At 36.9% G+C, this 27,932-nt stretch overlaps 1 protein-coding gene across 2 annotated transcripts in view; it reads left to right on the top strand.

The window, feature by feature from the left end:
- Positions 1-254: 254 nt before the first annotated feature.
- The window catches only part of LOC131161514 (embryogenesis-associated protein EMB8), a 62,814-nt gene continuing 35,136 nt past the window's right edge, over positions 255-27,932 (top strand). Inside the window, exons 1-5 of one of the 2 annotated variants that reach the window (XM_058117330.1) lie at positions 255-871; positions 1,006-1,095; positions 5,877-5,938; positions 12,521-12,621; positions 17,672-17,761. In XM_058117330.1, coding sequence (XP_057973313.1) covers positions 582-871; positions 1,006-1,095; positions 5,877-5,938; positions 12,521-12,621; positions 17,672-17,761 — 633 coding nt within the window. In that variant the 5' untranslated portion in view covers positions 255-581. The remainder of the gene's footprint in view (positions 872-1,005; positions 1,096-5,876; positions 5,939-12,520; positions 12,622-17,671; positions 17,762-27,932) is intronic. The other variant, XM_058117329.1, reaches the window with a different exon arrangement.

The raw sequence follows: 27,932 nt of genomic DNA, 5'->3' as shown, positions 1-27,932 counted from the left end.
TTTTATTCCATAGTTGAATAAATCATTGTTGTGTCCTCTTAATTTGTAAAGAGTAATCATCCTTCACTTTCTTCTATGCTTTACCCAGGAAGGTTTGAGATAGAGAATCTTTACATAGGAGAGAGCCTCATCATCTTTGCCTTCTTCTTGGTCATCATAACCCTTAATGGTGGGTCCTTAAGGTGCATGAGTAGATATGTTTCTAGTGGAAGGAAATCAAGATGCATCGGAGAGACCCACATTGCCATGCATATGAAAATGAAAGAGCATTTAAATTGGATGAAAAAAAGAGGTTGTAATGATTTAATGGATGTGTGGCCTTGTGCACAAAGAAAAAGTTCAATAGCCTCAATGATTTTAATCAATAATTAAATCATCATGCATGAGTGCATTTCATTGAATTTGAATTATAGTAAATAGTAATAATTTGGGGGGGTGTTAGAGCAATTTACGGAACTTCCTACTTCCAACTGCCCATAATTCCTTCGCCACTCCTCGACCTTGATCACACTTGCACATCCTCTTCCCGCAATTCAACCGTTTCAAAAACACTTTTGTTGTTTTCTCAAAGCATTTCCCAAATGCATTTTCCTGCAACAAATTTAGGATCTTCCATGGATTGCTTTGATTCATCAGAGGCATCTCTCTCACCCTATGCCCTCCTCTTCAAAGCGGCCTCCCTCATTCCCATTTCCCACTGCTTCTCAGCCCTCCTTTTTCTCTCTCTCCTCTTCCTCTACAATTTCTTTGAATTCCATCTCTTCCAGGACCTCATTCACGGGTTCCGAGGGAGCCCCGTGTCTCTGACTTTCAATTCGCGCTCGGAGATCTACGATGGCGTCGCATCGAAGTGCCGGATTCTTCATGGGAGGTGAATTCCTAAAGAAATGTTGGGTTGGGGGTTCGTAGTATTATTGGTATTGTGGAATTTGAATCTTTTGCTGGGGATTGTAGGCATCAATTTGGATTGTCGGCGATATGTTATTCGGTTATTGAATTGTGCAGGTATTTGGCGACGCCTTGGCTTTCGAATCCCCATTTTCAGACTGCTTTTCTTAATTTCTTTGGGATGCCTCCTGCTGTGAGCTACCGAAGGTAGTGACTATATATTCCTTCAAGTAGAACTTTTAATTAGTTTTGTACCTGGTGATGCTGCTCTTGAAGTGAATTCTGTTAATGTACTATACTTTATCGAGATGGTTGATTATGAAATTCCTATTATTAGGAGGATAGTTTTAGAGGATATTTATATGTTAGCCATGCATTATGTATGGACTGCAGATTGCCTTTTAGAAAAGCAACATGTTGCCCATAAGATGATAGTTGAACTTGAACGTATACAAGTGATTCCCGTCATATTATGGGCAAACAAATATTCTAAAATAACAAGAAGACTAATCAACAATTTATGTCATAGAGTGCCATTTGTTCAAGTGATCTCATGTCCTTAGAATGAGCATAGTTGAAGACTGAATACAGGAAATTTAAATTGATACAACAAAACAACAACAACATCATCAAGCCTCAAGTCCCACTAGGTGGGGTCGACTACATAAATTTTTTTTTTCCACTTTAGAGGATCAAGATCATTTTTCTCCACTAGATTAAGAGCATTAAATATTTCATCACTAGCTCATTTCAAATTATTTTAGGCCTAGCGCTATCCCTTTTCATGCTAGAGGCAATAACTAACTCACTCCTCCTCACAGGTGTGCTACTTGGCCTACGTCTCGAATGCCCAAACCATCTAAGCTGCCCTCTTTTTATTGTCTTCAATTGGTGCTATGCCTAGATTATTGCGTATATGCTTGTTCCTTAATTTATCTTTTTATATCAAATCACTCATCCTCTTTCATTTGCATATCGGCAACTTTTACTTTTTGTATATGTTGTTTCTTAGTTTCTCAACATTCTCAACCATAAAGCATAACTGACCGTATAGCCATCTTATAGAACTTTCCTTTTAATTTTAAGGGTATTCTACAATTCCACAACACACTTGACACACTCCTTCATTTTACCTGACCTGCTTTAATTCTATTACATCCTCTTCAATTTCCCCTTCCACTTGCATACTAGTTTCAAGATATCAAAATCTATAAGTGCTTGTAGTTTCTTGATTATCAAGTTTAATCTTCTCTCCACTACTCCTCCTTACGTTACTAAAATTACATTTCATATATTCTATCTTATTCCTATTTATCCTAAAAACTTTAGACTATAAAGCGGTTTTCTAAAGTTCTAACTTAGATTCCACTCCACTCCTACTTTCATCAATCAAAACAATATTATTTGCAAACAACATACACCAAAGGATCTCATTTTGGATATTCTTAGTGAGTTCATCAATCACTAAAGTAAAAAGATAAGGACTCAAAGTAGAACCTTGATGTACACCTTTTGTGATTGGAAAATCTCTAGATTCCTCTCTTACAATCCTAGCTTTAGTCATTACTCTATCATAGATATCCTTAATAATTTCAGTATATCTATTGCATGCCCCCTTCTTTTCTAAGACCCATCAAAGTGTCAACGGAACTGCAAACAGCAAAGCAAAAGATTTCTTTCCTTTACTTCAGCCCACATTTATTTCCTTATATTTCAATTCATTATTTTGTACAATTAGCATATATTTGGTTTACATGTATTGGGCTTGACAGATTATAGTTTACTTGTATAGGGCTAGAATCATGCTAGATCTGATTTACTTTCCATGTATAGCATTATTGTAAAGTCTATATATAATATACATAAATCAAGGCCAATTCATTTGGCCATTCACAAAATATTTGACATGGTATCAGAGCCAGCTGACTGTTAGGTTATTTTTCCCTTCGATTTTTTGTCTTCTCAGTTTCGTGGCTGTTGTGGTTTTGTTTTCTATTCTGGAATTTTTCTCTATTCTTTCGGTACTTCTGTGGCTGCGTGGCTGTCAGCACAGCAGGTTTCCATTTATTCCTCCAATTTATGTCCTTGTGATTCTCGGCAAGCAGGCAACAGTTTTTTGTTGCTGTTTGTGACTTTCGGCAAGCAGGCACAGCAGGTTTCTGGTTTGCCACTTATTTCTCCAGTTTTTGTTGCTGTTTGTGACTTTCGGCAAGCAAGCTTGTGACTTTTGTTTAGAAAGCACAGCAGGTTTCTGGTTTGCCACTTATTTTTCCAGTTTCTGTTGCTGTTTGCGACTCCCGGCAAGCAGGCAACAGCTTTCTGTTGCTTTTTCTGGCACTTATCTTCTTGGCACAGCAGGTTTTTGGTTCAAGATTTAATTTTTAGTGCAGTTTTTTGGTTCAAGATTTAATTTTTTAGTGCAGGGATGTTGTTCTTGGTTTTTATTTGTACCTGCGTTGTTTATTTTGGGCTTCTAAATTTTCTGGTGGTCTGTTTCTTTCGGCACATTCTATTTTTTTGGGCTTCTCGATTTTCTCCATTATTTAGCATGGACTCTGCACTTGTGTGTGCCAAGTTTACGGGCAACAATTATTCAATGTGGGCTTTTCAGTTTGAACTTTTCCTAAAGGGAAAAGATCTTTGGGGTCATATTGATGGCACGGATTGTGCACCCAATCCTGATAAATATAAGGAGTCTGCAGCTTGTCCTTCATGGGCTGTGCTTGATGCTCGGATTATGTCTTGGCTTCTTGGCTCGGTTGAGCCACATATTGTTCCCAACTTGCAACCTTATCGCACCGCTCAATCCATGTGGACTAATTTAAAAACAGCATATCATCAAGATAACGGTGCCTGTCGTTTTCAATTAGAGCATGTGATTGCCATGTTTCAACATGACAACCGTTCCATCCAAGACTATTATTCAGGGTTTTTGACTCTTTGGAATGAATATTCTAACATGGTTACTGCAGATGTTCCTGTGGCTTCTCTTCCCGTTATTCAACGTCTTCACGAGACTAGTCGTCGTGATCAGTTTCGTATGAAACTCCGCCCCGAGTATGTATCTATTCGCTCATCTCTGCTAAATTGCTCTCCTGTTTCTTCTTTGGACGTCTGTTTTGGTGAGTTACTTTATGAAGAACAACGGCTTAGTACTCAAGTTACTCTAGCACAATCTTATGGTAGTTCCGGGTCTGTCCCAGTGGCTTATGCTGCTCAACGACGAGGACCGCCTGCGCATTCTAGCACTTTGCAGTGTTTTTGCTACAAAGAATTTGGACATATTGCTCCTAATTGTTCTAAGAAATTCTGCTCTTATTGCAAGAAGGGTCACATTATCAAAGAATGTCATATCTACCCGCAGAATCGTCAGGCCCAGGCATTCCAAACTTCTGTTAGTGTACCCCCCACAGTGACTTTTGTGGCCCCTGACTCTTCTTCAGGTAACTTCCCATCAATGTGACCCATGACCATCAATGGTGTGCAACGATACTTGGATGACTAAGAGGGACATTTGTCAACTTTTGCATTATGCATTGAAACATACTATGTTAGTATAAGAGCAACTTGGTTGTTTAATCATTGTCTTTTATTCTATGTTGTCCTTGCAATTCTTCCTAAGTTTGCCTTGCAAGGACACATGCAGGTAGCGTACTTGGCCTTCCATTCATGTTTCTTAATTTGCTTCTCTTGTGCTTTCATTAATTTGGAGCTAATATACCTGGTGTGCATTAGTTCAGGTTTAAGCAACTAAATTTGAGATCTCATACAACTTATATGCCTAGGCGCAACGGTAAAGTTGTTGTTGTGTGATTTAGAGGTCACGGGTTTGAGGTGTGGAAATAGCCTCTTGCAAAAAATACAAGGTAAGACTGCGTACTGAAGATCCATCGTGGTTTGCCCCTTCTCTAGACAACGCATACATGGGATCCTTGTGCACCAATCTGGTAAAAACAAAAAAAAAAAACAAAAAAAAAAACACAAATTTGCTACTTTAGAATTGTAGATGGCTAGTTGCTAACAATGCGAAGGGGAGCTTAGGCGCAACGATAAGGTTGTCGCCATGTGACCTAGAAGTAACGGGTTTGAAGCATGGAAACAACCTCTTGCAAAAATGCAAGGTAAGGTTGAGTATTATAGACCCATTGTGGTCCACCCCTTCCCTGGACCCTGAATACGCGGGAGCTTTGTGCACCGGGCTGCCCTTTTTTAGTTGCGAACAATGCAACAACACTTTTCATGTGAATTGCTTGCTAAAGATTACTGTCAAGCTTATAGATGCTATCTATGGATAAATTATACTGCTTTTATATTCAAACCTACCAGCTTATTTTTTAGTAAAAAGCCTTAGTGCTTGTACATTTTTCTAAGCTTCTTTGGTCATGTTTCAACATGTATTGCTTTTGTTCTCTCTAGCTTTGCTGTGCTTAAGGTCTTTGAAGATTTTCTTGATGTTATATTCATAGTCTTAAATTTCCACGAAATTGTCGAAATTTCCGACTTCCGTCACCCTCAAAATCGAAATGGCATTCGATTTCTGTCTTGTATAATTTCGGTCAAAATCTCAATGAATCATCCGAAATTTATCGAAATCTCGAAATTTTAGCGAAACTTGCCGAAATTTTAACTATACAATAAAATTTCCTTAGAATTCAAATGAGAAATTTAGGAGTGAAGTGAAATTCTATCATTATTTATTTTATTTATTTTGTCAGAACAAAAGATTATTACAAGTGCTTTTGAAATTTTATGAAAAAATAAACTTACGGTAACATTTTATTTAACCATTCATGTCTAAATTATCATTATTTGTATAATAAATAATATTTAAATGATTTGTGAATTTCATTTGTATTAATTGAATATTTTTAATGTACATTATCTTAAATAAATCGAAATTTAAGACCTTGGTTATATTATTGAGTTTATCGGTGTTTTGAATTAAAAATTCCCAGTTTCTTTCTGATTTCATATGTATTCTTTCTCAGGCAACTATTTCATGCATCTGATGGTGGAACAATTGCTTTGGATTGGCTAATGTCTTCTGATGGTAAATACAAAATACTTTACATTAAATTAGATGAATATGAATGTAATGAATCTACGTGTAAGTGTTTTAATTGTTATGACATAAATGAATTGAATTTAACTAGGGTTTGTCGATCTGTTTATTTCTCAACCTTGATTTCGACACCAGTTGGTGTTAAAGCTGAAATATATGTTTTATCTTTATATGATATTAATGTTGGCATGTTGCACCTTTGAAGATTCAGCATTCTGTTTTCATAAGTGACCTTTTAGGTAAAAAGAAAAACATATCCTTTTAGCTTTAAGGCCTTGGGCCAAGCAAGGCTCAACATGAAAGGCCCTACCCTGCTTAGAAGTATTTGACCCACACTATGGGCCTTGGGCCAAATTAACAATCTTATGTACATCATCTGGCAACCAATGACCGCTTAAAGAATCACTTGCACTACCAGCACAACCATCATAAAGGCTTTGCCAACAATGACTCAAGTGCAGAGACTTGGTTAGCCTTTTCTCACTTTGCTTTTAGTATCTTTATATTCAAATGGATGCATTATGTTATTATTCCATCTTTTTTTTTTCTATTCAAGCATCAATATAAATGTCCTTTGCAGAAGATAGTAAATGTCATTAGTGCGTATGCTCCCCAAACATACGTGGAGCCTTAGTGGTGAAAAGCATTCATCATTTGTCAGGAAACACAAAAATTCCATAAATTCAAACAATGACCAAGTGAGAGAGTACTTCATATCGTTTTGAGGCTTGGTTGGATAGTTCTTATTTTGTTACTACAACTCTGTCTTCTTGCGTATAGGTATAGATGTTGTAATATGACATAAATGAATTGAATTTAACTAGGGTGTGCCCTTTCAACCTTGATTTCAACCCCAGTTGGTGTTGAAGCTGAAATATATGTTTTATCTTTACATGATATTAATGTTGGCATGTTGCACCTCTGAAGATTCAGCATTCTGTCCTCATAAGTGATTTTTTTAGGTAAAAAGAAAAAAATATCCTTTTAGCATACATACACTACATTTGGTTGGCGGACTTAGTGCTGAAAAAGAATTGAAGTTCAGACCCAGTTCCCGTTCAGATGTACAGTTGACAATGTTAAATTCCCACTTTACCTAAAAAATTTAAGCTGTTAGGTTGTATGCCAACAATGTATATCAAAAGCTTTTTTAACACTCCCCCTCACATCCAACCCAATTACACGTGGAGAGATAAACAAACAATAAATAACGCCACACAATATGAGGGTGGGTCTTGGACAGCGGCAAGGCTGCTCTATTTTGGCCGGTTGGTCACGGGTTCGAGTCCAAGGAAACTGCCTCTCTGCATAAAAGTAGAGGTAGAGTTTTATAAAAAAAAAAAAGAATTGAAGAGAGTCGGGGTTACAAGGTTTGCTACATCTTTTCTTACATTGAAGAGTTTTGATGAAAAAAACTTGCTATTCGAGCCATGTTTGCATCAAAGGAGTGGACCATGTGTCAATATGCTTTGAGGGTGGAAGCTAAGAAAGTGGAAGCCATATTATTGTGTGATGATAAGTTTTAGTAAGCAATAAAGCATTGCTTGAAGTGTGTGAGTCCACTTATGAAAGTTTTGAGGCTTGTTGATGGTGATGCGAAACCGGAAATGGGGTATATATATGAAGCCATGGATAGAGCAAAGGAGCAAATTGCCAAAACTTTGACCATCAAAAGACCAAGTATGATCGTATTTGGGGCATTGTTGATACAAGATGGGATTTGCAACTCCATAGGCCCCTTCATGCAGTAGGATATTTCCTTAATTTAAGATAAGTTGCATTGTCCAAAACCAAAATCAATTTGATAACATGTTATGCGAGCGGTGAGCCAATTACCTATGCATTTATATTTATCACTTCTTTTATTTGTAGGTTCCAATATAGTGATGGGCCTGATGGTTTCAATGCGGGCATGGAAGTCAAAATTGGTCTATATACCACTATTGAAAAAATGTATTGGGATGTTGAAACAAGGATCAAGATTGATCAACAATTGGAAAAGTTCAAAAAAGCCGAAGGGATGTTTGGCATAAGCATGGCTACACTAACAAGAGACAAGGAACAACCTGGTATTATATCAATCCAATAGTTGCCTACTTGCCCTTATGATAATTTTTTCCTTGTTTAGTTTTTTATTTTTGGTTCATAACTAAAAATATGATATGATGTTTATTCATTTGTTTTGATAATATGTATAGCTTTATGGTGGGAGAGTTATGGAGAGGAGTGCAAGGAGCTTCAAAGACTTGCAATATGAGTTCTTAGCCGCACATGTAGTGCCACGGGATGTGAGAGAAATTGGAGCACATTTGATCATGTCCACTCCAAAAAAAGGAACCGATTGGAACAACAAAGACTAAATTCTCTTGTTTTTGTTAAGTACGGTATTCAACTAGAGTTGAGGCAAGCGAGGAGGTAACAAAGTGGTCAAACAGATGATCCAATTTGTTTATCGAATGTGGAATTAGATAATGAATGGATTATTGAAAAGGAAGGTCCTTTTGTACTGGAAGACATTTCATGGATGAATCTCAATAAGTGCTTTGAAGATAATGGAGGAGTTGGAAAAAGCAAGAAAAGGAGAGGTATGAGTTGTATGAGTTTATATTTGTTGCTTTATAAGTAATTAGTTTATGAGTGGAGGATGGAGCTTTAAAAATAATTGTCATGTTTTAATAATTTTATAATGTCATATGATAATGTAGGACCAAGGAACCTGAGATTTGATCATAGAGGAAAAGGAAAAAATGTCGAAGAAGATGACATTGAGCTGATTGATGAAGAGGGAGGAGATGAAGAATAAGAGGAACAAGAATAGATGATTGTGGTTGACGATGAAGATGATGATGATAATGATGACCTTGCATTAGGGGAATGGGATGATGAATGATGATGCACTACATTAGACATTAATTGTCTATATTCTATCATAGATGGTTTAGAGTTTAGTTTGTTTTGTTTATAAATATGAGATGTGGGCTTCTAGATATCTTTTTTTGTTTTTGTTTTTGAAGATGACATCTCATAACATGTGTTAAACTTATAGTTTTGTGGCAAGCTACCGTAACTTGATACTTGATAGAGATGCAATGGATAGATCATGGTATATTTTCTTGTATATGGCTAATTTTTCCTTTATATTAATATATGTAGAGCTAAATAGATCATGATAGGATTCAGACCTACAAAACTTGCTTCAACGGCAAGCCTCATTCTAGTGAACAACATGATTGATCCAAATTTTGTTGAAATTTCAATGTGTTTTGCTATTTTATTTTGTTGTACATAAGTGCATGTCATTTGAAATCAATTTTTCAAATCTTTTACTGAATCTTACGATTTGATTTGACTCTCAATTCACGATTTACTAATTGGAATTTCGATTTATGATTCGAATCTTGATTTGAAAACTATGTGTAAAACCACATGGTGATCTAAAAATGGGAAGCGTGTTGTTGTATGGGTCACTTTGATGCAAGTTGGAGACTGATTTCAAAGAATAATTTCAATGGATTGTTGGGCAGTAAACCCAAATGTGTTCAGTAAATTAGCTTATCATGTGTGTTTAGTTTAATTTGTTGTTGGTTTATGTGTTGGAGTTTGTTTTTGATAGATGCGTCTTTAGGACTTTAGATGTAATTTCTTGTGTTCTAGTCTTTCCTATAAATCAGCGTGTGGACATCATATAAAGACAGTTTATGGTTTCGAATTGCGAAGTTAAATGTGGTTTCTCCTTGTGTTTCCTTCTTCCCTCTCCTTCCTCTTCTCCCCCTATTCTTTCCTATATTTCTCTTCCTATTACTCTCGTGGCTGCAACTCCAATAGCTGTTCTGCATCACATGGGCCTGAAGATCCCATGCAATGTATTTAGCCTCAAGTTTGATCATCACTCTTTCCATTCCATTGCTTCTCTTCTCATAAACTAAGGCTGCAGAGTAGCCATTATTTCTCATCTTATAAACAAAGGCTGCGGAGTTCACAAAAATAGATAGGTTAAAAGATAATTTGAAAGCTAAATTTTTTATGGCCTAATATATTAAGCCATATAATTAACTTCAACCACACCTGCGCTGCATTCTCATGTGTGATGTTTTAATACATATGTTAGTTTTTTAACAACAGCCTTAATTGTATTTTTAACGTGATTCATTAGAAAATCTGGCAAATTTCTGCACAATATGAAATGATTAACCAATTTCGTTGTCTATTTCTCCAGTAAGTATCTTTTTAAAACATAATTATTTGATACACATTGGCCTCCTTGTTTTAGTGGTTTTATTTTTTATTATTATTTTTATGGACCTAAAGGTTCCACTCGATGCCTTTTTAGGTGTAAATTTAACCATCCAATTTTCATTAATGGTTTCACTTTCAAAACTAAGGATGTTGAGATTTTAATCATGCTTTGAAAATGGCTGTGGAAATTTTCTGATCAGAACAAACTCATTAGGCAGAAGGCTATTGAGGTTAAATATTTCAGCTTTGGTAGATGGTGGCTGTGAAAAGAGGTGAGATTTTCCTTGCATTCTGTCGCTGGAAAGGGGTCATGATAGAGGACAGGTAATGAGATAAGGTGCTGGCTGGATGTTTGGTATGGAGACACAACTCTTAATGATACTTTCCCAGCATTATTTAATCTGGCCAGAGACAAGGAGGAATTTGGTCACTTATTGATAATTAGACCTCTTGGATTGGTGATTTCACAGGGGCTGCAATGACTAGGAGTTGGAATATGTGTAGAACCTTCTAAGCCTTCTTTATAAACTTTGACTATTTCAGGGAGAACTGTATCGGATTGAAACCTGTTTCATGAATAGGGATGATTAGAAATTTCTCTTGGAAACCTGTTTGGAGACCTAAAATGCCAAAAATGGTTGCCTTTTTTCATGAGAAGCTGCATGGGAGGCCATGCTTACTGGAGAAAAATCTAAGAAGAGGGATTATACTGATTTATTGCTTCATGTGCTCAGAAGGCAGAAAATCAACTAATCGTTTCCTTCTCCACTTCAAAATGATGTGGGATATATGGTGTTCATCTCACAGTTTCTGGGGTCCGCTACATCATGCTGACTACAGTGAGGCAGAAATAGCAGGAACAATAGGGTTTTGTACTTGACCCCCTGTATCTTTTGATGCATCTGAAGGGGAAGGTATGCGAGGGCTTTTGATGGGAAGGAAATGCCTCAACAGAAGTTGAACAACTCTTTCTTTCACACCCTGTTTTATTTAGATTCTGGAAATTTTCGTTCAGGGTCTTTTTTCTTGGGTTGATTTTTTCCTTTTGAATGTAACTTTTTGGCTTTACTAGTGCCTTCTTTTATGTACATGAGCTGGCATCCACTTAGTACATTTTTAATGCATGCTTTATTACCAGCATCAGTTGAATTAAAAAAAGAAAAAAAGACAAGAAGTTAAAGGATGGTCTGATAGCTAAATTTAGGGTCTTGGACGATGATTTTTTCCCCTTTTCTTTAAGAAATGATATATGTCAAATTTTTATACTTTTGACTGCTGTTTTGATTATCCTGTCAATTAATAATAACATTTGAAACTGAATGAAACACTGGTATTTACATTTCTCAACAGAATATCTTTGTTTAAACCTAGTTGTTTAATTCTCTTTCAATTTTTTTAAAAAAAATAAAAATATGATTTTTCTGTGAGAAAAATTTGATATACATTGACGTGCAATGTTTTGCATGTTTTTTCCTTTTCATGCAAGTCTGATGGTCCCAATTAACGCATTCTAGCTGCAAATTTAATCATTGCACTTCCATTTCAATGTTTCTCATTTGTTTTTTACTGAAGGTTTCATCCAACAAGTACCCAAAATTGGATAAAGTTTTAAATGGCCCAATACCTAAATTCCGTGCTTTGGACCGTGATTTTTCAAATTTGAGGGAAATGAACTATTTCAATCCTCTGTAGTGAGTGATCAGTGACAAATATATGAAACCCATTGAAATAATGGTATTGATTGGGTATTTTTTTTCAACAACTTTTTTCACAGAGCTGTTGTTGTCAGAGTACTACAATGCATCCTTATCATAAAAATCTATGCTTTAAATTCATTGTTACTTTGGTATGTGCTGTTTTGGTACTTGATTAAGTTTATAACAGTGTCCTGTCAACATGCTATATTCCTATTAGTCTCTGGCATCATATTGCTTTTCCTAGTTCCTAATTCATATTTTGATGAAATTATTTCTTTGGTAGATTTATTCTTCAACCATTGTGGTCCTGCCTACTCTAATATTTTGAAGTGACTTAATTTAATGGTCAGAAAAAAAATCAATGTGAGATTTTTTGTTATACTCCTTCCCTTAGCATTTGATATGGGATTCCATTTTATATATTTTTTGGAGAGAAATGAATTGGAAACTTAAGAATGTTTGTTCTTATTATTATATTTTAATTAAAAAAATCTCTTTCCATGATACCCATTATACTAGCACATTTAGTTAGTGGCTATATGCGCATTTGATGTTTCTATTGTTAAATAATGGCCTTATTGTAACAGATGTAGCAAGTCTTTCTTTTCTTTGATTCATCTATCTGATTATTATGTAGTTTTGGGAGCTGCTTTTCGCATGAATAATGCTAGTTCTAAAGATGATACTACCCCTATTGTAGTAGTCATCCCTGGCTTAACAAGTGATTCTGCTTCTGCCGTAAGTTCTCTATTATCAACTATATTGATTTCCCACCTCTTTGTAATCATTGTAATTGTTCATCCAAATGCTCCTGATGTCTCTCAAGTGTTTCTAGGAATATAAATTTCATTTTTCAACTGAAAAGGAACACAATCTTTTTAGATAACAGAAACAATAATAAAGACTAAAAAATACAAGTCTTGGAGCAAGAGTCTTGGAGACCAAAGGTTGAGGGCATCACTTTCAGAAATCTAACCTCCTCTATAGCTCGGATGCTTGAGCAATGTTCTGAGGAGGAGGAAATTCTCCAAGCCCTTTGAATCTGTAACAGGGACAAAGTCCCTGGCCGTGATGGTTTCAACATGGCTTCCTTCCAAAAGTACTAGGACATCCTCAAGCACCAACATCATTGTTGTTTTTTAGGATTTCCACAGGTATGGTAAATTCGTGACTAGCATCAATTCAACCTTTTGTCTACTGATCCCTAAAAAAGCAGGAGCTTCCAGCACTAGGGACTTCTCCCCATCAGCCTTGTGGGCACTGTGTATAAACTCCTCTCCAAAGTTCTTGCAGCTAGTCTCAAACTAGAAATTTCAGTAGTCATTGGAAACACCAGCATGCCTTTGTTGCAGGTAGGCAAATCATGGATACCTCCTTGATTGCGAAGGAGGTGGTGGATAACTACCTTAAGGGTAGAAAAAGAGGAGTGGTGTGCAAGCTGGATATGGAGAAGGCGTTTGACCATGTGAACTGGGATTCTTTTGCTGTATCTTCTCAGGCGAATGGGTTTTGGGGAAATCTGGTGTAACTGGATCAGCCACTGTATCTCAACTCTCTCTTTCTCACTGTATCTGTGGCTGCCCTACAGATTTCTTCAGGTCATCCTGAGGTCGGAGGCAAGGAGATACTCTCTCCTCCTTTTTTGTACATCTTGGTGATGGAAGTTTTGAGCCTTATGTTGTTAGCACGACAGGAATAATGATACTATGGCGGTCTCTCATCTTCTTTTTGCAGATGACACTATCATTTTCTTTGAGGATGATCCTGAGCAAATTCTCAATCTTAGATGCATCCTCATTGGGTTTGAAGCAGTCTCAGGCCTAAAAGTGAACTTGCGCAAAAATGAAATCTTTCCAATCACAGCTGGTTGTCATCTCCCTTTTCTAGCCAGTCTTCTAGGCTGCAAGCTTGGAGGTTTTCCCAGATCTTACCTCGGTTTCCCACTAGGAGCCAAATTCAAATACGAGAATTTGAGACTCTATCATTGGCAGATTTGAAAGGAAGGCTAGTTGGAAAAAAACTCCTTGTCTAAAGGGGATAGATTCATGCTCATTAAGAACACCCTCTCCAAGCTTCCTGTTTTTTTCATGTCCCTTTTCCCCATCCCCAGTCCTGTAGCTAAAAGATTGGAAGGCGTTCAAAAAAGATTCCTTTGTGGAACACAGGTGAGAATTTCAAATATCATCTGGTTAGATGGGGTGTCAAACAACCTGTGCAGTGAGGAAGTTTAGGCCTCAGATTCCTTCTCACCTTTAATAAGGCTCTTTTACCAAGTTGCTGTGGAGATTCTTGATCAAGAAGGAGCATTTTTAGAGAGAAGTCATTGCCTATAAATTTGGTCTCCGTCACAATGGCTGGATCTCAGAGGAGGTAAATGTTCCCCATGGCACAGGTGTCTAGAGAGTCATCAGGAAAGGATGGAGTACCTTCTTCCCTCTCATTTTCTTTCAGGAGGGAAATGGGGAGGAAGTGTATTTTTGGCATGATATCTTGTGTGGAGATTCCAAGCTCAGGACTAAATTCTCCTCTGTCTTCAGGCTTGCCTGCAACAAAGATTCCCTAGTCAGCCAGCACATGGAGTTCTCTGGTCAGGGGTTTTCATGGAACATTCCTTTGACTAGGAATGGTTTTGACTGGGAGATGGATATTCTGTCAGATTTCTTCAGCTACTTTTATTAATTTCAGCTCCAGGACATCACCGCTAAGCCCTTGGGGACCTTGAACAAAGTGGGTATTTTTACTGTCACTTCTTACTTCAATTACCTCAGCTCTAACTTCCTTTGGGTTTCCATTTGGAAAACTCCAGCCCCCTCTAAGGTCGCCTTCTTTCCATGGGAGGCAACTCTTGGAAAGATCCTTTCCCTTGACAACCTTCAGAAAAGGGCTTACTGCTTGTGAATAGGTGCTTTCTTTGCCTTGAACAAGCTGAATTGGCTGACCACATTCTTCTGCATTGTCCTTGGACCAGAAATATTTCGAGCTTGGCTATCTCTATGGTCAAGCAGAAGTGGGTTGTTGCAGCTTTGGTGGAGGGTGAGTTATGGGTTTGGTCTGGGATCTGAGCAAAGAAGTCCCTTCCCCTCTTCTCCCTCGATGTTTGCTGGACTGTTTGGAGGGAGAGGAATAGAAGAGCTTTTGAGGGAACTTCTTCCAATCTTCAGGTTGTGAAAGATCGTTGGCTAGCTATGATTTCTAAATCGTACAGTAAGAAGATTGGGAGGGACTTCTTTGTAATTCTTGATTTCCTGGACACATTATGTTGACGGTTTTGTTGCTTTTGTTTTCTCTGTTACTTGAATGGCATCCCCTTGATGCCCTTTTCCCTTATCAATAAATTGCTTCTTTTCTGAGCGGAGAAAACAAAAAAGACTAAGAAGTACAAGAGAGGGAGGATAAGGCATCCTCCAGAAAACAAAAAATTATCCCTTCCACTCCCTTTGAAGATTGTACAGCTATAACCCCCCGAAACCCCAAATGAAAGTGGCCAGAAAGAAGCAAAAACAGTAACTTTCTCCCAAAGAAAATAGTAGAAGTCTTTTGATCCTCAAAAATTCTTCTGTTCCTCTCAAGCCTTAGAGTCTGCAAAATGGCATACACTGCACAAATCCATAAAGTCCTCCCTCTTCTACTCCCCAAAACCCCAAATCTCACCTATAAGAAAATCATTCACTTTTTTACGGGGCCATTGAGTCCTCAACAGAAAAAGAAAACTGTTAGATTATCTCTTTACCTAAATGCTTGTGCTGTTAGGTTGTGGACCATGTGGCTAATAATGTACATCAAGCTTTAACACCTCCCACACTTGCAGCCAGACAGCACATAGGTAGATAAACAAATGATAAACACCCATTACAGAGAGTATAATAATGTTTAAACACCACACAATAATTGTGGGAAACAAGACTAGAACCCAGGACCTCCTGGTAACCAGCTTTGATACCATGTTGGGTTACCACTTTACCTAAAACCTTAAGCTGTTAGATTGTAGACCAACAATGTATGTCAACCTTTAACAAAAAGAAAGTATTCTAAAGATACCTCACCACCTGATAATGAATAAAAGGATGAACATTAGGTTTTTTTGACTCATGACACAGCAGACAAACATTAGGGCTAAGGGCCTTATAGGATCTCCTTTTCTGTAGCAGGTCATTTGTATTAGTTGTGTTGTGAGCAAGAATCCAAATGAAATCCTTAATCTTGAAAGAAAAATTTTCTTGCGAAGTAACTTTATTCAAATGGAAGAGGATGGGAATTGAAGATTTTATAAGATGAATAAAGAAAGACTTTGAAGACAAAGACCCTGAAGAGGCCCTATAAGGCTCTCAGCCCAGATATTTGTATTTTCTGCCCTGAGTTCCAATGAGACTGATTCACCCCTCTCTCTTCATTATCAGGTAGCAAGGAATCGTTGTTTGATGAAAAGTGGGTGGCTCCACAGAACATGTATGAGTTCTTAGTTGTGACTTGTGAGCTATCACAATTTTGGGAAGACTAGAAGAGGGAGAGCTTTTTAGTTATGTGCAGAGCATGAAATCTTCTGGATTCCATGACTTGATATAAATGCATGGATATTTAAAGCTCAATCGACCTCTTCTGCCCAACTGGGTAGGATTGGTTTTCTTTTTTTTTGTTTTTTTTTGGGAACATTCTTTTGGAATTTTTGGGGTGATAGTGCTTTCTAACCTTCTAAGTGGTTGGAGTGCAGCACATTGTGATTAGTTAGTTCGTGGGGATATCTTATTCTCCTTCTTCTGTACTTTTGTTTTGTTTTCAATGTATTTTATAAATGAAATTTTTTTATTTTTATTTTTTAGGCGAACTTTTTTGTGCCTGTTACAAGCAAAGTATTAAATTTTGATAGTTTTTCTAAAATTTCAGCCAACATTTTGGATTTCTGGAGGGTTTGAAATAGAAATTGTTACAAACTTGAAAGGTCTAATGGATTGCAGAAAGCATAATGGATTATGGTTACTTGGTTAGGGCAAGAGAAAGAAAGATAAAGAGAAGAGAAGAGAGAATTGTTGGCCAGAGTGACAACTGATGCTGACTCTCCAGACTGACTGATTTAATTAAAAATAGTTTATGGTGACAAAAATACCCCTCAAACATAATAAACGTAAATACTTTTAGTTAAACTCAACAATACTCTAACAGAAACATCGTACGTTCCTTTTTGCAAATTTTTGGCTGAAATTTTGGAAAATTTGGGTTTCTAAATTAAGAAATGAAAAATAAAATAAAATTGTGGGGCTTTAATTTGAGTACTAAATTATTTACAATCATCTATTTTAACATTTTCCAAGATTTCATTGATAATTTCTGTGATTTACTTTAAGTTTCCATTGTTTCTTTAAATTGAAAATTTGAAATTTCTATCACATTTTAAATTTCTGTCAAAATTTCATAGATTGAGACCCTTGAAATTTCTATTAAAATTGAATTTTAAGTCCTGGTTACAAGGCAACAATACACCTAACCGATAAGACCTGACTAGGACAGTTTAGCCGGCTCTAACGTTCAGAAGAGGACCAATTTAAAGCTTCATTTAGCATAAAACAAACCCCATATTTATTGCCATATCAAGGAAAGTATAAAAATGGAAAATAGAGTTTAAATGCTCTTTCAAAATTTCAATATCAACTCTACATTTGACCTCTGTTAGCATTGACTGAGCTATACTTTCATTGCTTCATTTTTTTCTTGCTAAGAATTTGTCAGATTGAAGCAGCTGCTTGTATTTGAGAATTAAACATTTTATTGGTTGCTTTTGCAATATGTATTGCAGTACATAAAGCATCTTGCCTTCAATACAGCAAAACATGGATGGAACATTGTTATTAGCAATCATCGAGGATTGGGTGGCATTGCAGTTACTGTGAGTTTATCCTTTAATGATATATTTCACATAATCAGTTGTGTGAAGATCTCAACTTTGCAGCATCCATTTTTATATTGGTCATTGATAATCTATGGCATGCCTGCTAAATTGGTTGCATAAAATTTTGAAACTTTGCAATAATCATTATGATATTGATCATTCTACGGCATGCATGCTAAATAGGTAATAACTTTCGTTTTATGGATAATATAAAATGTGTTATGCTAAATGAAGTAATTTACAAAAGGCAAGAATTGAGGAAGCTTCAAAGCAGAAGATAGGATGACTCAGTGCATGAGCTCCCCCTGGAGTGGGGTTTTGCAAGGCCCAGATGTTCATAGCCTTACCTCTGCATGCAAACAAGATATTTTTTGTGACTCAAATCTGTGATTCCTTATCGGAATGGGATAAGCTTACTGATGCGAGACTTGCCCTCATAAGGATCCTTAACAATGGCAGAAATGGACTATAAAACCTCCATAACAAAGGCAATCCATAACCACCAAGTGCTCAAACAATTTGTAAGGGAAAAACAATTTGACCTTTGAAATATTGATGAGGGGTCCTCGATCATTGTCCCTCAATTTAACAAAGAATATACTTACATTATGTGATGTGGCACAACATAACTACATTCTAGGGGAGATTGATCTAATATCCCTATATTGAAATATGGATGGGGCCACGGGCCTAAACTTACTCATGCCATCCAACTAATGATGACAGGAGTCTCACTCTTGACATAATGATGCAAACTAGTAGAGAGTAAACGTGGTTTTTTTTTTTGTGGCATTTCAAACATCAATTTGCTTTCATAAAGCTAAAATTCCTGGGAGAGTTCCCATCTAAGTTGAATTTAATCACCTTTGCGGAGGCTGGGCTCCAAGAGCATGAAAACCTGTTATGACTTCTAAAGAGCACAAGAAGGTGTATTACTCACGATGAACACACATGCTTCCCAGTAATTATGGTAGATACTTATATATTTGACTATAATAAAAATGAAAACAAAAATTAACAAAAAAAAAAAAAGTGAAAAGGCTAGGCCCTTGGCCTCCCAAGTCAATGTTAAATTTTTTCTTTGAAGAAGGTCAAGTCTTTTGAGAAGGTATTAATATGAAAAAAGGACAAAGAAATATCAAAGATGGGCATCTTTTAGGCTCTTCGAACAACTATTCAAGGGTGGGTCAGAGGCAAGAGTGGGAAGTTGTTTAGCCTGAGAACGTTCAAAGGCTTGGAGTGCCATGTACTTGAGTATATATGTGTACATAAATATGTATGCGCCTGTATATGTATATATTCTTAATTGGGTGGAAGTTAAAAAGTTTTTCACTGAGGAATAACTTGACATAATTTTCTTCTTTCGACTTTTATTAAAAAATTGAGCAAGAAATTCAATTTGTATTGTCTTTCTTGACATTATTGAGCAATTTCCATGAGGTTAGAGTTTTTTCCTTTTTTGTAAGATAATCTACTGTATAAGTGAAATTAGAACTTTGTTTTAAGTATTTTTAGAAGTTTTTGAGATCTTCTCATGGCAGGGGAAGGTTCTATCATTGATGGGAGTGAATTTCTATCTGGACAGCAATGAGGCTTTGTCAAGATTCTGAGTAAGATATACTGGAATGAGTTTTTAAAGTGAAAGCACTATAGTATAAGAGATTCTTACTTTTAGCTTTATGCTTACAAAATATGACTACGCTTTTGCTCTCTTCTTGGATCCCTTTTTGGATTTTCTTTTTGCTAGTTTCCCTTAATAATCACGGGGACTCTCTCTCCAAGCATGGACTTTTAGACCCTCTTTCTCTCTTTGAAAGTCAAGAGAAAAGTTATTCTACTTTACTACAACGCTAATAGAAAAAACTCGTGTATGGACACACATGGCAGTTGTTCATTTATCCTTCTTAAACTAAGTAGGCTTCATTGTTCTCTAAAATCAGAATAGGTTTTCTGTATTTCTTGAATAAATTTTGTACAAGCCAATACACAATATTTTTAATACAATTGTGTATTCTAAATATGGAAACAATCTCCTAAAATAATCTCTCCCAATAATATGCAATCCTCTACATAAATACCCCCTAAATCACTCCAAGATACTCGAGATTTCTACACTCCCCCTCAAGTTGGATCATAGATATTGATCATATCCAACTTGTAGATGAAATCATCAAAACTCTGTCGGGCTAACTCTTTGGTAAAGATGCCTACTGTTTGTTCCTTGGTAGGTACATAAGTCATACAAATGGTTCCTTCATCAACCTTCTCTTTGATAAAGTGTCAGTCTACTTCTATATGCTTTGTCCTGTCATGTTGAACTGGATTGAGAGAGATACTGATGGTTGCTTTGTTGTCACAGTAGAGTTTTGATAGGGAATTTCATCAGGATCTGTAATTCTTTCAAGAGTTTCCGCGACCACAGTCCTTCACATATCCCTTGTGCAACTGCCCTGAATTCAGCTTCAGCACTACTTTGAGCCACTACATTCTGTTTTTTACTCCTCCGAGTCACCAAATTTCCCCATACAAAGGTGCAATATCTGGTGGTAGACCTTCTATCTTTAGCTGATCCTGCCCAATACGCATCTGTGAAGACTTCTACTTCCTTGCTTTCACACTTCTTGAAGAAGAGTCCTTTGCCCAGAGAGCCGTTGAGATACCTGAGGATCTTGTACACAGCATCTAGGTGAGTCTTTTTCGGTGAATGCATGTATTGACTTACCACACTTACTGCAAATGCAATGTCGGGCCTAGTATGTGATAGATAGATTAGTTTACCAACCAATCTCTGATACCTCTCCTTTTCAACTGACATTCCGCAGTCTTCTACTCTCTTTACTGCTTCAATGGGGTTTCACTATGTTTGCATCCAAGCATGCCAATTTCGGTTAGGAGATCAAAGATATACTTTCGCTGAGAGACACGGATACCCTTTTTTGATCTAGCAACTTCCATTCCCAAGAAGTACCTCATTCATCCCAGGACTTTAACTTCAAACTCAGTAGCTAGGAATTTCTTCAATCTTTCTATCTCCACTGTATCATCTCCAGTTAGGATTATATCATCAACATACACAATCAGAATTGTTTTCTTACCACTTTCAGACTGTTGGAAAAACATAGTGTGATCTGATTGCCCTTGTGGATATCCTCAGTTCTTTATCACCTTCGCAAATTTGTCAAACCATGCTCTAGGAGATTGCTTGAGTCCATACAGGAACTTTTTGAGTTTACATACTTTGTTTTCTTCACCTTTCTTACTGAAACCTGGTGGTATTGTCATGTTGACTTCTTCTTCTAACTCGCCATTTAGAAATGCATTCTTAATGTGGAGTTGCAGTAGTGGTCAATCCAAGTTGGCTGCCAAGGACAGGAAGACCCGAACTATATTCAATTTTTGCACTGGTGCAAATGTTTCCGTGTAGTAAATGCCATAGGTCTATGTAAACCCTTTTGCAACAAGTTGGGCTTTATACCATCAGTTCTATATTTCACTGAGAAGATCCATTTGCAACCTACTGGCTTCTTCCCTCTCGGCAAATTCATAACGTCCCAAGTTCCACTCTTTTCCAGGGCCCACTATTGGAATTGGCGTATTCCCAAGAGAGGGGGGGGGGGGAATGAATTGGAGATTTAAAAAATTCTAGGTCAAATGTTTCACAATCAGTATATCACAACCTAGAGTCTATCTATAACAAGTATTGAATTTACAAATAGATGAAGAAGCAGTTGATTTGCGCAAGTGTATGCTTCCAGTATTTTCAAACAATCACAAATAAATATTTAACGGTTTAATGCAACAAATTAAGCACATAAATCTCACCAAGCAAATACCCGAAAGTAAAGCTGATAAAGTAAGAGATAACACCAGATATGTTATCGGGGTTCGACAACCGTGCCTACATCCCCGCCTCAAGCTACCCCAGCTATGAGGATTCCACTAAACCTTGCCCACTTACGGGTGGAGCGGCACCAATTATACTATCCTCTCCTTACTGGGCGAGGAAATACCCCAGGTCACATTCACAGGGCTGACTCCAACCTTTACAATCTCTTCCTAAAGGGGCGGAGAAGACCCACCTCAGGCCACACCTAAGATTACAACAAATAATCAAATGATATGTACAATATCAGTGCTTCTTAAATAAGCAAATATGTACCAATACAATCAATGCACTCACAAAAGATAAGGATTTATGCTCAAGTGAGAATAAGTTAAACTATATGTCAACTCTCAATCAATGTATATATATATAGACACATATACATATATATATATATATATTTGTATATACGTGAGAGTGATACCTTTGATTCAAGATAATATTTTCAACAAATGAATAATCAAAGGACTTTGAACTTCTAAGCAAATCTCTCAATAAATATTTTTCAAATATTAAGCACAACCGAGTTTGGGTTTAAGCTTGCAAAAACGTATTTTATCAAATAACACAAGCAAGCTTTCGAATCTGGCAATAAGAATGCCAAGACTCAGAAGCTATTTTGAGTTCTTCCCAAATAACATTTATAAATCAAATATAGTGGGAATGACTCTAGTTTACTCTCAAGAAAAATCAGCCAATGCAAAAATATGAGAGTAGTAAGCTTCAAAATAATATATGATTATGCACACAATGATAAGAGACAAACTCTATTCAACTTGCAATTGATTTGCAAATGAGGAGTTTAAGAATATAATGCTCTCTACTTCAAAATGATTTTAGCAAGAAGAATCAAAGAAGAGAGTATATTATGCTTGAAAATTGGAATTGTGTGAGCAATAGAGAGTATAAAAATTCAGAGAGAACTTTTTTCTAATCAAATGCTAATCTACTATTAATCTGGACAAATGAAGGAGTATTTATAAGTTCTCCAAAAAAATATAACCGTTGGGGACACCGCCGGTATTTTGAGAAAGTTTAATTAAAAAGTTAACCCCAATTAGTGCAGTTAAAATTCGGCAACCCGAGAGTTTCAGTCAACCAAGGGGTTCATCGGTCGACCATTCAAGCCAAAGTTTTGAATATTTCGGTAACGCACGGTTGACCTTAAATCGGGTCGGTTGACCCAACAGAGGGTGAACCGGAACCCTTCGTGGGTTCGGTCGACCATAACTATTTTGAACTGAAAGACTTGGTCGGCTGAGGAAAATAGAAGTTGGATGGTTGACCGTGGAAGCTTAGTTCAAATCTGGGACAGTCGACCGTGCCGTGGTCAACAAGTTGACTTTGGGGCAGCCAGAGGGGTCGGTTGACCATCGTGTTTTAAGCGGTCAAGGGTTGGACCAGTTGGACGACTGAGGCAAGCAATTTTCCAATTTTTCCCTATAATTGTCCTTAAACTTTTTCAACAATGTGTGAAAAATGTTTATAGCATTTTATACCAAAGGTTTTGGGTCCTAATGGCCAGTCTATGGTCATTTGAGCATAAATACCTATCATGCATGAGATGCAATTATTATAGACCAAAATTATTACAGACCCAAGAATTTGAATTGCAATTACAATAAAGAAAAATAGTCTTCATTCCCTTTTGTCCTTCAATAGCCATCTTGTGATGTGAGTATTTGGTTCCTTATGGCAACACCTGTATCTTTACCATCCATATGTGCTGAGGTTAATCTTGTACAAAAGCTCAAGGCACAGGTAAGATTCAAAGAGATTTTTCATTATCAAAACGGGATATGATTCATAGAGTCAACAATCTCCCCCTTTTTGATGATGGTAGATACTCAAGCAAAATTGGGTATAACCTTAAAAAGGCTCCCCCTGAGAGTATGCATAAAAGAATTTACAATGTTGTTCAAGCATGTGTGGAAGGAAGACACCAAGTAATCAGGCAATTCAAATTTTTGGCAGTTATAGCTCAAGTACTATAATTAAAATATTCCCAGTTTTGCTAAGATACTTCTCTCCCTTTTGACATCATCAAAAAGGGCTAAGGTAATAATAACTTATGCATGCAATGCAACCTTAGGTGGAGAACCAGTCTATTTTAGAGAAGTATATGATTGGTTTGAAAAGATTTGTCATTATTGGCACTAATTACAGTATGACTGGCCAAGTGGGATAAATATTACAACATGATATACAGCTCACACAAGCAACATCTAGGTAAACATCGCAGAATATTATAAAAGTTAACCATATGGACTCTGAATGATAAATAATTCAACTGCATGATCATATGGTATGAAAGGGAAAGGATCTGCGATAAATCAAGATATTTGCTATACATGCTACAATGCAGCTCAATACACATCTAATGCTCAAGAGCAGGGTGAGTAAAGTAAGATAGTAGTATGAATGCATAAGCTCCCCCTGTGAATATGAGTATGTGCTTAGAAAAAAAATTTCAACTATACTGTGGGTAGAAGAGGTTTATTATTCTAAACATGCGGACCACAATAAACAATAGGTCTAAACTAAAAGTGGAGCGATCATTTTAATTAGGATTGTATAAAAATTCCCCCTATCGATTTGCAGTTCACTCATCCTTTCAAAAATGATTTTAATGTTCAACTCAGTATGATTCTCTTAGCATGTGGTGTTTGAGTTTGTGTATGGGTTTTCTAGAAAAAATTCGGCAGCATGCCGTCTGTAAATTGAACATATTCCATACCTGCAAAGCACACAACAGCAAGCAATTTTCAATATATCTGCATCTCAGATGCTAATTGCCAGTATTTCACATCACTGCATTAGCCATGTAGGTGGCATTCCAGATATAATAACTTAAAATATGCAGTGGCAGTCAAATTCAGATCGTCCTACATTCATTATCTATCCAAATGATCCGAACACAGAACAAGATAGTAAAGAGAGTAGTGATCAAGTAGAATCCTGCAGTCAAAGGCTGCCTTTCCCCTAGGCAGTAGTAGTTAAAAAAAATGCAGGAAACAAAATAACCCAACCATCACACATATGCAAAACTGGATAGTGGGTGCACGTGCCATGTAGTGATGCAGAAAAATGAACGATGCATGGTGTTTTGTAGTTACAGACCCAACCAAAATGTATATAAGCAAAAAGGAAACAGAGAAGCAGCTGAGTCAGAAAGGCGCTCTTCATTTCTCTCCATCTAATCCTTCTGGGATGTTGCTCCTAGGGCCGTGCCTAGTCTCCTCCATCGAAAGGTCCCCCTCCATCTCCAGCCATGTCCAGCGGCTCCTCATCTCCATCATCGTTCAATTCATGTATGCGATCGTTGAGCTCGTTGAAATTTGCAACCATGAGCCTTTCCAGCTCTCTATGTCTATTCTCATAAGAGATTGCAAATGCTCTGAATTCATTCTGAAGAGCTGTATATTGAGCATTAGATGACGAAGCCATCTCGCTTAGATCTCTCTACATGGACTGTGTGAACTGGAATTGGGACTCCCTAAATTCAGTAAAGGATGTAGTAAGACCTGTCATGACAGCCATCATTTCAGCATTGGATGGCTGTGGAGGCTGTGGTGGTTGCTCCTGTGGAACCTCATGCTGATCTCCCTGTCTCCTACTCGCTGTGGGCAACCACATGTTCCCAGCAAGTTCATATCCCATAAGTCTCAGGGTGGTGTAGGAGAACATATCTGAGTTCCTTCTCCTCTTAAGCATAGCAAAATTAGATCTAATGACTCCCATTCTCATAAAAACTTTATTCATTATTCCCCTGTATGGCATGATAATTCTGTGACCTATGGACCTTGAGAACATCCATTTGATAATTAACCTAGGCAAGTCCAATTTCTTTCTAGTGAAGAGACACCACATTACGAAATAGTCCAGAAAGGATACATGAGCTCTAGACCTAGCCTTAGGCAAAGATATCGTATGTTATCAAATGATGGACTATTTTTGCTTCAAGATTGAAGGTCCTATAGTCTGGAGTATGATTGAGATTTGCTACAAGGACTGTCATTGCAAGAGTTGTAAATCTTTCAACTGAAAATTCCTGCTCATTTATCCATGTTGCCCCTAGATCAGGGCATTCAAAATTCCCCCGCTCAATGTTAAGGGTCTCGGCCAGGTAATTAGCATTGAATCTAAGGTCTGTTTCCAGAACTCTGGAGTAATACTCGTCGTCATCATGACCTAGATTTGCATAAAATAATCTGACAAAAGTGGGATAATGCCCTCTGGGTTGGTAGGACATGAATGAGTACCATCCCTAGTACCTAAACATATCTAAAACGTTCCTGAAATGTTCCTCCATAAAAGTAAGGTCAAGGATTTTACCTAGAATCATTTCCTTGGGACGGAAGTCCCTTGCATATCTCGTCCTTGCACCCTCTGAATTGAACCAGTTATCATCCACAATATCGATTTCTTGAGCATTTATGCGTTCATTGGGCCTTGCTATAGTGGAAAATGGATTGTACAGATGCCTTTTGGTAGGTGTGAATGTGGGTGTATGCAAGGTCTTAAATTTCGATTTCGACTCAAATTTCGAAGCTCCAAAAGTACAGAAATTTCGACGGAAATTTCGATTTCGATTCAATTTCGATTTCGATTTGAAAAAGTAACGCAATTCTGTAATAAAGCATGAAATTCTTTGTGAAGCTTTAGAAATGGTTAACAAACATAATAATATAAGTTTTAGGACTAGTATATTACAAATTAAATACATCTATGTTTTGTATGAGGTGTAAAAGTTGTAAAATAGTATGTGTATCAAATATATTTAAGATAATATACATTAAACATATTCAGTTAATACAAATGAAATTCATAAATCATTTAAATATTATTTATTATACAATAATGATAATTTAGACATGAATGGTTAAATAAAATGTTACTATAAGTTTACTTTTTCATATAATTTCAAAAGCACTTGTAATAATCTTTTGTTCCGAAAAAATAAATAAAAGAAATAAAGATAGAATTTCACTTCACTCCTAAATTTCTCATTTGAATTTCAAGGAAATTTTATTGTATAGTTAAAATTTCGGCAAGTTTCACTAAAATTTCGAGATTTCGATAAATTTCGGATGATTCATTGAGATTTAGACGGAAATTATGCAAGACAGAAATCGAATGCCATTTCGATTTCGAGGGTGACGGAAATCGGAAATTTCAACAGAAATTTCGACAATTTCGACAGAAATTTCGACAATTTCGTGGAAATTTAAGACTATGGGTGTATGAGGAAATCTTGTAATAGAGGAAAAAATGGAAGTTTTATCTTAGAAAGGCCATGAAAATGAATGGATCGTGCGCAGTGAAATATATATACTGTGCGTGGTTCGGTTGACTAAGAGAGGCCTCAGTCCGACTGAGGAGTTTTAAGTACAGTGCCTTCTGAGTCTAGTTGGTCAACCGTGACAAGGGTTGGTCGGCTGAACCTAAAGTGACTTTTCAATTTCCATGAGTCGGTCGATCGGTAGAATTTGTTCTAGATGTAAACGGTCGGCCGAGTGAGGTTCTGTCTGGGGTTTGGTTGGCTAGTAATAGACCGAAGCAAGTTCGGTCGGTTGATGACTTTGAGTATAAACATGACGGTCAACCGAGGGTAAGTCAAGGTCAACGTTACAGTTGACCGTACCCAATTAAAGCATATATGACCAGTCGACCGAGCCAAGTCAAATATGTTGACTTTGACTTGGTTTTTCCCGTTTTTCTCATTTTTCATCTTATAGCCAACTCATCTTTAAATCTTCCCTAGTAATTAACAGCTTTCAATTTTTCACGCTCTCCAATAAAGATCCCTTCGATAAACAACAATTAAACTGTTTAAAGCCGACAAAGGGTTTATTAATCCAGTGACCTAAGGTGTGATTGATTAGACCAATTTTGGTACACATTTCTCTTGAAATCCCGGTGGGTTAGGATTTGGTGTTATTTTGACATTCCACACTTGCTTTTGTTTCACACCTTTTCTTTTGAATGGGCAATCAAATTTTATATGTCCCTTCTTTGTACACACGATGCCGGTGGTGTGAGCATATGCACTAGAGGAGGTACTAGCATAATGTTTAGATTTTCTTACAAAGTACCCCACGTATAGGTTCTTTCTTTTCCTATTTTCAATTCCATTATAACCTATACCTTCCTTGTCTAAGGTCATCTTTTGTGAGCCGCTTTTCAAAATTTTCTTGGCCTCTAATGAATTTTTAGATGATCTTAGTCTGATCTTCTATTTTTCTTTCTAGGCCTTTAGTTTTTAGATCCTTTAAACCCTTGCAA

The sequence above is a fragment of the Malania oleifera genome, chromosome 8 (genome assembly GCF_029873635.1).
Source record: "Malania oleifera isolate guangnan ecotype guangnan chromosome 8, ASM2987363v1, whole genome shotgun sequence".
Classification (NCBI taxonomy): Eukaryota; Viridiplantae; Streptophyta; class Magnoliopsida; order Santalales; family Ximeniaceae; genus Malania; species Malania oleifera.
This window is presented reverse-complemented; position numbering and strand designations above follow the sequence as displayed.